The 13,618-nt window shown below is 36.4% G+C and overlaps 1 protein-coding gene across 1 annotated transcript in view; it reads left to right on the top strand.

Moving 5' to 3' along the window:
• Window positions 1-12,010, top strand: part of NOX4 (NADPH oxidase 4) — a 172,553-nt gene extending 160,543 nt beyond the window's left edge. Inside the window, exon 19 of the mRNA XM_046017410.1 lies at window positions 9,932-12,010. Coding sequence (XP_045873366.1) covers window positions 9,932-10,052 — 121 coding nt within the window. The 3' untranslated portion in view covers window positions 10,053-12,010. The remainder of the gene's footprint in view (window positions 1-9,931) is intronic.
• Window positions 12,011-13,618: the final 1,608 nt, after the last annotated feature.

Raw genomic sequence — 13,618 nt, 5'->3', positions numbered from 1 at the left:
ATGAAAACACAACAGTTCAAAATCTGTGGGACACAGCAAAGGCAGTCCTGAGAGGAAAATATATAGTGGTACAAGCCTTTCTCAAGAAACAAGAAAGGTCTCAAGTACACAACCTAACCCTACGCGTAAAGGAGCTGGAGAAAGAACAAGAAAGAAACCCTAAACCCAGCAGGAGAAGAGAAATCATAAAGATCAGAGCAGAAATCAACGAAATAGAAACCAAAAAAACAATAGAAAAAATCAATGAAACTAGGAGCTGGTTCTTTGAAAGAATCAATAAGATTGATAAACCCCTGGCCAGACTCATCAAAAAGAAAAGAGAAAGGACCCAAATCAATAAAATCATGAATGAAAGAGAAGAGATCACAACTAACACCAAAGAAATACAGACAATTATAAGAACATACTATGAGCAACTCTACGCCAACAAATTGGACAATCTGGAAGAAATGGATGCATTCCTAGAGACATATAAACTACCACAACTGAACCAGGAAGAAATAGAAAACCTGAACAGGCCCATAACCAGTAAGGAGATTGAAACAGTCATCAAAAATCTCCAAACAAACAAAAGCCCAGGGCCAGACGGCTTCCCAGGGGAATTCTACCAAACATTTAAAGAAGAACTAATTCCTATTCTCCTGAAACTGTTCCAAAAAATAGAAATGGAAGGAAAACTTCCAAACTCATTTTATGAGGCCAGCCTCACCTTGATCCCAAAACCAGACAAGGATCCCACCAAAAAAGAGAACTACAGACCAATATCCTTGATGAACACAGACGCAAAAATTCTCGCCAAAATACTAGCCAATAGGATTCAACAGTACATTAAAAGGATTATTCACCACGATCAAGTGGGATTTATTCCAGGGCTGCAGGGTTGGTTCAACATCCACAAATCAATCAATGTGATAGAACACATGAATAAAAGAAAGAACAAGAACCATATGATACTCTCAATAGATGCTGAAAAAGCATTTGACAAAGTACAGCATCCCTTCCTGATCAAAACTCTTCAAAGTGTGGGGGTAGAGGGTACATACCTCAATATTATCAAAGCCATCTATGAAAAACCCACCGCAAATATCATTCTCAATGGAGAAAAACTGAAAGCTTTTCCGTTAAGGTCAGGAACACGGCAGGGATGTCCATTATCACCACTGCTATTCAACATAGTACTAGAAGTCCTAGCCTCAGCAATCAGACAACAAAAAGAAATTAAAGGCATCCAAATTGGTAAAGAAGAAGTCAAACTATCACTCTTCGCAGATGATATGATACTATATGTGGAAAACCCAAAAGACTCCACTCCAAAACTGCTAGAACTTGTCCAGGAATTCAGTAAAGTGTCAGGATATAAAATCAATGCACAGAAATCAGTTGCATTTCTGTACACCAACAACAAGACTGAAGAAAGAGAAATTAAGGAGTCAATCCCATTTACAATTGTACCCAAAACAATAAGATACCTAGGAATAAACCTAACCAAAGAGACTAAGAATCTATACACAGAAAATTATAAAGTACTCATGAAAGAAATTGAGGAAGACACAAAAAAATGGAAAAATATTCCATGCTCCTGGATTGGAAGAATAAATATTGTGAAAATGTCTATGCTACCTAAAGCAATCTACACATTTAATGCAATCCCTATCAAAATACCATGCATTTTTTCAAAGAAATGGAACAAATAATCCTAAAATTTATATGGAACCAGAAAAGACCTCGAATAGCCAAAGGAATATTGAAGAACAAAGCCAAAGTTGGTGGCATCACAATTCCGGACTTCAAGCTCTATTACAAAGCTGTCATCATCAAGACAGCATGGTACTGGCACAAAAACAGACACATAGATCAGTGGAACAGAATAGAGAGCCCAGAAATCGACCCTCAACTCTATGGTCAACTCATCTTCGACAAAGCAGGAAAGAATGTCCAATGGAAGAAAGACAGCCTCTTCAATAAATGGTGCTGGGAAAATTGGACAGCCACATGCAGAAAAATGAAATTGGACCACTTCCTTACACCACACACGAAAATAGACTCCAAATGGATGAAGGACCTCAATGTGAGAAAGGAATCCATCAAAATCCTTGAGGAGAATGCAGGCAGCAACCTCTTCGACCTCAGCCGTAGCAACATCTTCCTAGGAACAACGGCAAAGGCAAGGGAAGCAAGGGCAAAAATGAACTCTTGGGATTTCATCAAGATCAAAAGCTTTTGCACAGCAAAGGAAACAGTTAACAAAACCAAAAGACAACTGACAGAATGGGAGAAGATATTTGCAAACGATATATCAGATAAAGGTCTAGTATCCAAAATCTATAAGGAACTTAGCAAACTCAACACCCAAAGAACAAACAATCCAATCAAGAAATGGGCAGAGGACATGAACAGACATTTCTGCAAAGAAGACATCCAGATGGCCAACAGACACATGAAAAAGTGCTCCACGTCACTCGGCATCAGGGAAATACAAATCAAAACCACAATGAGATATCACCTCACACCAGTCAGGATGGCTAAAATTAACAAGTCAGGAAATGACAGATGCTGGAGAGGATGTGGAGAAAGGGGAACCCTCCTCCACTGTTGGTGGGAATGCAAGCTGGTGCAACCACTCTGGAAAACAGCATGGAGGTTCCTCAAAATGTTGAAAATAGAACTACCCTATGACCCAGCAATTGCACTACTGGGTATTGACCCTAAAGATACAAACATAGTGATCCGAAGGGGCACGTGTACCCGAATGTTTATAGCAGCAATGTCTACAATAGCCAAACTATGGAAAGAACCTAGATGTCCATCAACAGATGAATGGATAAAGAAGAGGTGGTATATATACACAATGGAATACTATGCAGCCATCAAAAGAAATGAAATCATGCCATTTGCGACGACATGGATGGAACTAGAGCGTATCATGCTTAGTGAAATAAGTCAATCGGAGAAAGACAACTATCATATGATCTCCCTGATATGAGGACATGGAGAAGCAACATGGGGGTAGGGGGATAGGAGAAGAATCAATGAAACAAGATGGGATTGGGAGGGAGACAAACCATAAATGACTCTTAATCTCACAAAACAAACTGGGGGTTGCTGGGGGGAGGTGGGATTGGGAGAGGGGGAGGGGGCTATGGACATTGGGGAGGGTAAGTGCTATCGTAAGTGCTGTGAAGTGTGTAAACCTGGCGATTCACAGACCTGTACCCCTGGGGATAAAAATACATTATATGTTTATTAAAAAAAAAAATTTGGAAGGGGAGGCGAACCATAAGAGACTATGGACTCTGGAAAACAACCTGAGGGTTTTGAAGGGTCAGGGGTGGGAGGTTTGGGGAACAGGTGGTGGGTAATGGGGAGGGCACGTTTTGCATGGAGCACTGGGTGTTGTGCAAAAAGAATGAATACTGTTACGCTGAAAAAATAAATAAAATGGGAAAAAAAAAAGTTTAAGTAGTCACAGAACTCTAATTTCTAACACATTGCACGTGTTGACATTTTGAAATTAGTGTAACTCTTTAAACATGCCTACTGGAATTGAAATATCAATTTTTTTTATACCAACCTCCTATATTGGAAAGATATACAAATAAGCTTTAATTAGCAGTTGGAAATTTTACATTATTTTTTCTACTTGAACTTGTATTTCTGTCCTTTCAACCTGTAGAATTTATCAAAATTCAGTGTGTTTTTACATTTGAACTAGTCATATTTTTGTTGCTTAGGGAAACATACTTCTCCAGTAAGAATATAGATAAATTGAAGACTTAATTCTTAAAAATTCCCTTTGACCCTATGGCTCTTCTAGGTTGATTTATCATAGTAATTTGTAGTATATAGTTGGTCAATTCATAATTTAAAAACTACATTTTTATAAATATAAAAAGATATTTGTAAATGAATGGAGTATCTTACTGGATGAAGAGTTTTAAAAAAGCTTCAATTCATGAATTCTTGGATGACTATGATTTATTGAAGAGTGATCATCATGGTCTTTGACTCTATCTTCAGAGGTTTTGTTTTAGGAATTATGTTATAGAGCCCCATGAACAAATTTTAAAGAATATAGCTACCCATGAAAGTGAGGTTGTAGTTATATTTGAAACTATTTCTGCATTTCCCTTCTCTCGAGGAAGTAGTTTGGGGTTGAAGAGAGAACCATTACTTTGGAAACAGAATTCCTTTGTAGTAACTAAGGCCCTAGTTAAAGGTGAACTATAGACTTAAAAAAATGTCGCACTAGTTTTGGTTATTCTTCTCCCATCTTTCTCCAGTATCTTCCATCTAAGACATGATAATCTTGTCATACTCACCTGGGTCTTGCAATGTACCATAGACTTCTTTCTCTTTAAGGATATTCAGCTGACTTCTGACAAGCATTCTTGTATTAATTTTTTTAGTGTGCTGATGAAAACTTGGGAATTTTGTTGTTGTTGCTATGGTCTTTGCTCAGTTCTAAAACCAAACTCTAAAACAGGAGAGGATCACTTATAGGAAATTAGATTGGGATAATGATATCTTTGGTTACGCCTGAAGAATTCTAATTTGTTAAACTGTTCATGACTCAGATTTTGTATGTTTATTTGGTTGGTGGTTCATTTTCTTCAAACAGCAAAGCTGCTTCAAGAAGAACAAGTGTGCACCATCTACTGTTGACATTTTGTACAACACTTTCACTTTGTGTTTTTGCTCTGGACAGGCACCTAAAATGCATTATTAAAAAAAAAAATTTTTACATGGCATATTTAGGAAAAGAACAGATCAACATCTTAAGGGTTCACTAACTTGAAAAAAGATGCTATTTAAACAGAACTCCTTATTTTATTTTATTTTTTTAATTATTTAATTAATTATTTACTTATTTGACAGACAGAGATCACAAGTAGGCAGAGAGGCAGACAGAGAGAGAGGAGGAAGCAGGCTCCCCGCTGAGCAGAGAGCCCGATGCGGGGCTTGATCCCAGGACCCTGGGATCATGACCTGAGCTGAAGGCAGTGGCCTTAACCCACTGAGCCACCCAGGTGCCCCAGAACTCCCTATTTTAGATGCAAAATTTTGGTTAACCTTGAGTACATAAATTACTGAAAGAATATGTAGAGACACACATACATACTTATAAAAGTCTTTATTCATATATATGTGTATATATATGCATATACCTATTTAAAATCTGTACACTGAAATTATGAACCTTAATTTTTAAACAAAAATTGAAAAAAAATGAATAAAAGTAAAAAGTTGCATGAATCTATAATACAGAATTCTTCAGTGTAGTCTTTTTCAGGTACACTCATATATTGTTTATGGATAATTTCCATGTGATTCTACCCCAAAGTATTCTAGAATATGGATAACATAATCCATACCCTACTTAGGGATATTTAGGTTACCTCTAGTCCTTTACTGTTACAAATAGTGCTATGATAATTCTCTTTGCACACACTTTCTCATGCTCTTGTGGGAATAGTGGAGTAAGTTAGGATCCTTGAAATGAAATTGCTGGCTCAAAGAGTAATTGATTTAGATAGTAATTGATTTAGATACTGTCCTATCAAAACTAAAATGCTGAATCAATTTGTATTCAATTTACTTTACACATGTGTGTGAGGTGGTTCCTTCCATATGTGCCTTTTTTAAATTCAGAAAATGAATTATGTAATGGTATGATCAAGGAAGGTGAAGGAGCTTTTGAAGTCACCTGCTTTCATCGTTATTTTATAAGTGAAGAAGATAGGACCCCCAAAAATGAGGATTTATCTCAAGCTATGGTTAATGAGTCAGAATTCAGACATGAATCCTGGCTGTAAAGTTCAATGTCCTTCATTTACAGCAGAGCATGGTCACAAGTAGAAAGAGTAGCAATTTTATGTTACCATGCCCCTCTTGGGGACAGTGAGATGTTGAAAGAAACCATCATGTTCACTACATATATTACAACAGAATGTTAACTGTAATATACTAAAAGTGTTAACAACTAATTTTTCAAAAACATAAAAGATATTCTAGATATTACTTTCTAAGATAGTTAGTATATGATAAGATGATGGAAATTTTTTTCATTACCTAAACCGAAGTCCATTTTCCTATTATTTGTAATAAAAATATATCATATCATATATATTAGTCAAATTTATACATTATTCAAAAGAGAAATAAAGGATTAACTTATGTGGCCTTTGGAGTAGGAAACTGTTACTCTGGGATTGGGTGAAATGCCTGAGATCATGTCTAATTCTCCTGCCTCATGGTGTTTCAAAAGCAATAGAAATTAAGAATACCTAGGTTTGCTGTCCAGCATTTGATCTGTGTCCCTGAGTTTGTATTCCAAGGAGTGAATAAGCTGTCATTATTTTAATATTCCACACTTACAAATCTCCATGGAAAAAGAAAGATAAATTGGTATAATAGGAAAATATGCACAAGTATACTGAACACTTATGGAACTAGTTCCTAACATCTGACTCCAAACAACATTATTTGCTTTAGCATGTGTCTCTACCCAGAGCAGCAAAGCAAAGTTTTTGTAGATGAATCTCTGGGTGATTGTTGGACCTAATGCAAATTTAGTGCAAATGGATTGCAGAGATTAAGTACAGATCTTGAAAAAGTTACAGGATCTCATTGTTAGTGAGAGTGACATTGGGGAACTCCTCAAATTACACAGAACTCTACTAGAGTGTAAAAAATTTTATATAAAATTTATATATATATTTATAAATTTATTAAAAAATTTATATATATATGATATATATGTATATGTAAAATGTAAAAAGTATATATTATATATGGGTGCTCTAAAATGATAAAGTGTAAATATATATAATGTAAAATGTAAAAATATATATATGATATATGGGTTCTTTTTTTTTTTCTTTTTTTTTCCCATTTTATTTATTTTTTCAGCATAACAGTATTCATTCTTTTTGCACAACACCCAGTGCTCCATGCAAAACGTGCCCTCCCCATTACCCACCACCTGTTCCCCCAACCTCCCACCCCTGACCCTTCAAAACCCTCAGGTTGCCCCAACCTCCCACCCCTGACCCTTCAAAACCCTCAGGTTGTTTTCAATGTAGTATTCCATGATTCGTTTTATCATATTGACTTGCATGGTTTTCTTTGTGTGTATTCTCTTTGGGTTTCATTAGATCCTTGGATCTATGTATTTGTTTTCATCAAATTTGGGGGAAAATTGGCAACTATTTTTTAAGTGTTTTTTTTTTTCTCTTCCCCTTTGTCTTCTCTCATGTTGGGACTACAATTATATCTATGTTAGAATAGTTGATATTGTGAGGTGCCTGGGTGGCTCAATGGATTAAAACCTCTGCCTTTGGCTCAGGTCATGATCTCAGGGTCCTGGGATCGAGCCCCGTGTCGGGCTCTCTGCTCAGCAGGGAGCCTGCTTTTCCCTCTCTCTCTTCCTGCCTTTCTGCCTGCTTGTGATCCCTGTCTGTCAAATAAATAAATAAAATCTTTAAAAAAAAAAAAAAGAATAGTTGATATTGTGCCACAGGTCACTGAGCCTCTGTTCATCTTTTTCTCTAATTTTTGTTCTCTGTATGGTCCTTTTGGATAGATTATAGCACCAGGCCTCTAAGTTTACTTTCTCCAGTGCCTATTTGTCTGTTAACCCTTCAGGATATTTATGATCTTAAGTATTCCATTAATCACTAGAATTTCCACTTAGGCCTTTTAAAAATCTTCTTTTCCTTTTCTCATCATGGTGATGCTGTCCTTTGAATATAATGAAGCATGTTTCTCTTCACTGTTTCAGTGAAATGTTTGATAAGTCCATCATTTTTGTCATTCTGGGCCTGTTTCTATTGACTGGTCTTTCTTCTTCCTGTATTAGTTGGCTAGGACTTGCTTCCATACCAAAATCCCACAGACTGAGTAGATTAAACAACAGGAATTTGTTTTTTCAAAGCCCTACAGGCTGGAAGACTAATATCAAGATGCCGGCAGGGTTGATTTCCTCTGAAACCTCCCTCCTTGCCTTGCAGATGATGACCCTCTTGCTGCCTCTTCATATGATCTTTTTTTCTGAGCATTGGCGTTCTCTCTTGTCTCTCTGTGTATCCAGTTTTCTCTTATAAAGACATTAGTCAGATTGGAATAGGATCTACTCTAAAGCCTTATTTTAACTTAATCACATCTTTAAAACTTTCATCTCCAAATACAGCTATATTCTGAAGTACTGGTGGTTTGATTTTTCAACATAACAAATTTTGAAGGGACATAATTCAGCCCATAACACTCCTACTTTTGGTTTATAAAATTCTTGGTGATTTCTCGTGGAGTACTGTACATAGTGGAGTTTAGATGTTAAATACCAAATTCTGATCTCTTTTCAATACTGTTGGACTTGTTTCTGGCATGAAGTTTTGTGACTTAGGTTCAGTTTGATCTTTCTGGGTATAGATCCAGAGCACCTTCAGTCTAAGGCTAATTTTACCAACATCCATCCTGCCTCTTGCAAATAAGGTGATAACTTTCTAGAGCACTACCCATTGCCCACGTATGATAAGGAGATCTTTCCGTTCTGGCTTGTGGGAATATGAATTATTCACAACCTTGTGTCAACTCGGAATTGTTTGCCTTACTTCTCCCTGCTAGTTCTTTATCCAGATTCACATAGTTTCTTCTCACACAGGAGCACATCAGTGCTCAGCCAAAGACTTAAGGATAGAGCTTCCTTCTGTGGATCTCTCTTCCCTTCCACAAATTCCAGCCACTTTGTTGTCCATGAATTCCATTCTTTTGTCTCTTCAACTCAATGATAATCCTAGCCTTGGCTTGAGTTTCTCTGTGCTGCAGGCTGTCGATTGCCTCCAGGCTGTAAGCAAAGACAGTTGCCAGCAACTGGTTTTCTCACCTTGGTTTTTTCTCTTTTTCTTAGGAATCACTGTTCTTTCTACCTACTGTCCAGTATCTGAAAATACTTATTCCTTATATTGCGTTTTTCCCCCTAGTTTTTCAATGCATGAGGGTTAAGTCTAGTCCCTGCTACTCCATAGCCGCAAGTGAAGGTTCTATTTTTGTAGTTTTTTTTTTCATTCTTCAAGGTAGAAAGTTACAGTAGAACCATTTTTTAAGTACTTACTACAAGATCTTGGTACCCATTTAAATGGATTTACTGGGTTTTTTTCAGCACCACTTATTCTCAGATAAGATAATGAGGATATACTATATTTATACAAGATAGGATATGAATTGTTAATCATTTTGGTATCCTAGGAAGAATTCAGTGCAAATAACAAATTTCGGAGGAAGATCGATGTGAAATACCAGTCATTTCCTGGGATTTATTTAGTCGATTTGTTAGGCATATGTATAATTTACTAAAATTTTATGTTAGCAGCAATAAACCTGCTTGGCATTTGGTGCAGTTATTATGGTGCATAAATAAACAAGAAAATGTATACAGATTAATATGCTTTTATTTCAACATGGATATATATTAGTTACTTAGAATTATCCTTTCAAACTGGTAGTAGCTTTTCTTTCTTTTACTCATCACTGCCCATGACAATTCATGGGATCTTTAGAAAAATGCATGTAAGACATCCAGTAAGAGAAGATTGACATGATCCAGTGTGGATGGACATCTATCCGCTGATGCTCTTGATTTGGTCCCTGCATCTAATGGAAAGGCTGAGGGCAGACTGCTTACTTTCTGTCTGATTATAAGCAAATCTGTGCTCAGAATTCAATTCTTTGAATTATCCTGAATTCTAGCAGGAAAGCATGAAGTACATAAAATATCTTCATGGTGATCATTTACATTTGGAAATAATTGGGAAGTTAATTCTGTATGCAAAGCAGCAAGAAATGAACTTCATTAATACCTTAAACATGCTCCTGACCCATACTTCTTGTTATGTTCTGCCTAATTTTCCACCTGATTTTCCCTCTCTCTCACCAGGAAAACGGTTGGTGTTTTCTGCTGCGGACCCAGTTCAATTTCTAAGACTCTTCATAAACTGAGTAACCAAAACAACTCATATGGGACAAGATTTGAATACAATAAAGAATCTTTCAGCTGAAAGCCTTTGAGAGGAGCCAGGACTCTGAACAAGGAATGAGTGGAATTTCTAAGACTTCGAAGCTCAGCTGAATCAAGTAGCTGTACCATGCCAAAGAGTAGCAAGGTTTTCTTATTTATAATTATTTAAAATGGAAAAGCAGAGGATGTGGCAAGATGACAGGACACATTACATGTTTAATCGGGAAACCAAAGAGGCCCTGAAGAATAGTTGCTATGATGATTCACTTTTCAGTGCTCAAATGAAAACTATTAGATGCACACTGTTGATTTTTATGGCAGATTCAAGAACTCCCTAGGGAGGCACCGCACTTGCTCACTGTGAGGCTGATAGCCTTGGTCCTCTTTAAATTGTTTTTGGTAGAACACATGCAAGATTGAATGAAATTAAATGCATTGAAACTCAGATTACATTTTCTACGTGAGTATAAACAGAGTAGCTTTGATTGAGGAAAGCTCCAGGCAAATATAGTAGATGTTTGAAGATATAGCACAGGACTCTGTATTAATACGGGTACTTTGTGTCTCCTCTTCCTCACTACTGATGCTGATACCTCTATTTGATGTCTGTGGCCTTAATGCCGAATGAACTTTGGTAGATGTTGCTAGAGTATCTATTTTTATATTTTTCTTTCTTCCTTTTTCCTCTGTCTACGGAAATCTGTCCTCCTTTGCATACATTAGACACTATGATTTAATAGGTCTTTTTCATCTGCAATTTACTTAATCTATTACTGTTGCATAGTAATGAGGAAAATATCACTACTGTAAATCATAATGGAATATATAGACTAATAACTTTTTCCCTTATTCAGCATTTTGGCCTCTGTTATTCTTATTTACATTCTTCCCCAATGTAGATTGTCTTATTTTTCACCTCTGAAGGTACTTTGTTTAATTTGCACTTTGATACTGAAGAGCACTGTGTCTCTCAGTGGTCACTGAAATATATGATATCTCTCTTTTGCCACACGGTCGTTTATACTGGAGACATGGAAAGTTCAGTGATGTTCCTGAACACCAACAACCAAACCCTGTACTTTACTTTCTACTCAAGAGGAAATACTTCATTAATGATTTGAATTTAAGTTCAGAATCAGGAATATTATTTGTTGCACTATCTGGTATTCAGGGTCTTGAAGGCGAAATTATCGAGTTTAAAGTCACTGTTGGGACAATACTACATGATCCTATCACTTTATGCTCACTGGCCATTATATTCCTGGCTCAGAGGAAAACTCCATTTTCCTACTTTAAGAATTTAGTCGTTTTTGCAGGTTAGTGATTTTGTTTTGTAGACATCTATCAATCGCTATCAAGTAGAGCACATTGCTGAAATAAGTAAAATGACTTATCTTGCCTTTGTTAAAATTGTGCATGGTTTCACAGAACATGACAGATGTTGCCATCATAGTTTTGCTCTGATTCACCAAAGCAATCAAGCATGGTAAACCACCTAGCATTGAATGCCCATGAACATATTACTTATAGATATTTCTTCTTTTCCTTGGAATTCTTTCTTCTTCCTTCTTTGGAGGGAAGGCAAGTCAGAAAAAGATACGGGAAATGTGCAATGTTCCTACAGATTTAGCTCTGAAGGCATATTTGATAACCAGTACATCTTGGCAACACTTTCTAAATTAAAAAGAATTTTCATAAAAATACAGAAAGAACAAGTAAAAAGGAATTTGAATTAGTAGAGGCTTGATGTGCAATATTGACTCTTTGCTGATCATAGTTTGCTGATCATCGTTGCTGATCAATATGTGATTATATTAATATGCCCAATTTCAGTAAAAGAAGATTTTTTTCAGAAAAGGAGACTTCTTTCTAGGTAGGTCTGCTATTCTGGATGAACAGCTTTGTCTCTTTGAAATTCTAGTTGATGTTCAAACATGGAGTGTTAAATACAAGTCGTCTCTGCTTCTGTAGATAACAATAAATTAGATTTTCATCGTGCATGTAGAAGAGAGTTTTGTTTTGCTTTGAGGGATTTTTTTGTCCCCCCCCCCCGAACCGGGCCTATGTCTTGTCTGACAGGTCTTAAAACAGTCATGTCAGTGGCAGTAAATGTTAAAATTAAAATTAAAATGGTATCATGAAAACTCTATAAAGTATGTTTACTTTTGCAACAAATAAAGCAGGCAGTGTTTTTTTCACAAGAGGATGCAAGTTGAAGAAAAAAATCTATTTGCATCTGGACTAGCATCAGAGCCTTAAGAGTTTGGTTCTGCAGCTGTAGATGTCACTGGCCTGTGGTGTAACTGGCAAATTGCTCCCACTCTGGGATTGGGATTTCTCATTTGGACTAGATTAGTAGTTATTAATCTTTTCTGGGTAATGTATCTCTTTGAGAACCTGATTAAAAGTGAATATAATGACATTAAGACAAAATATTACATACAATTTTGGGGAGCCCATAATCTTCCAAACCAAGGACCCCAATTTAAGAAACTCTGAACAGAATAATCCATCATTGTAGCTCTTTCTACCTATACATTTTTTGTGATTTTTTTTCATTGCAAGAAACTATCCATTTTTATAAGATTTTTAGTAGGAAATTAACTCTGTGGACAAAGGAAAGAAATTCTCTTTATATGCCCTCAAACAGAGAATCACAGAACGTTCCCCCAGTTTTTAATTTTAGATCTCCTGCTTTATGCAAAGGAAGGGTGTGATTTTACATACCCATAATAATAAAAGACAGATTCATATACATACATACATACATACTACACATGTATTCATGGCTTACTTTTTTTTTCTTTTTCTTTTTTTTCAGGTTAAAAATGAAATGTTAAGGGTTTTTTTTGTTTTTTGGATTTTTTTCATGTAACAACTTAAGATGCCAGCTGGGTGATTGTGATAACGGAAGCACTTACATTAAAAAATAAAAGCAATATAGACAAAGGATAGGCTGAATTGATTTAATCTCCATATCCAAGTTACTTACTACTCCCCAAATCACTGTTTCCTTGGAGCATTCGAGCAGGTAATAGACTGAAATCATAAGGTATTTCTAAAGAGGCTGGTCAGAGGCAAATGGGCCATTGTCATCAACAGATAATGCTTGTGCCTAACAATATTTATGATAGTAGAGAGAGAGAGAGAGAGAGAGAGAAAACAACCTAAGAAAATTGTTTTTCCTTAAGGTTAACCCAGCTTGAACAGTGATGTTGTTTTTAAACAAACTGGTAAGATACATTTTTAAGTGCTACTTATGATAAACATTTTCTTTTCATGTGCAGTCCAGGACATTTTCATATCCAATAATGTTATAGAAACATAAAAGGCTGAAGTTAGGAGTACTCTTATTTTGTGGTCAAGAACACCAAGGCATAACGGGAAATGGTAGCTTGCTTCATCATCCACTGGGTGAGATGTACAGCACAGGGGATACCTAGTCAATCACAGTAACCTTATGGTGACGGGTGCTGATGCACTTACTGTGGTAGGGGAAAAAAGTCAACCATTGAGTTTGTCACAGAGCTGAAACTGGAGTTCAGCCTTCCTCTTCTCTGCTACTGAAGGGCTCTGCCCCCCTCCCTATCACATCTAATGAGATGC

The sequence above is a fragment of the Meles meles genome, chromosome 8 (genome assembly GCF_922984935.1).
Source record: "Meles meles chromosome 8, mMelMel3.1 paternal haplotype, whole genome shotgun sequence".
Lineage (NCBI taxonomy): Eukaryota > Metazoa > Chordata > Mammalia > Carnivora > Mustelidae > Meles > Meles meles.
The sequence above is the reverse complement of the archived record's forward strand: the minus strand, read 5'-3'. Positions and strand labels throughout refer to the sequence as shown.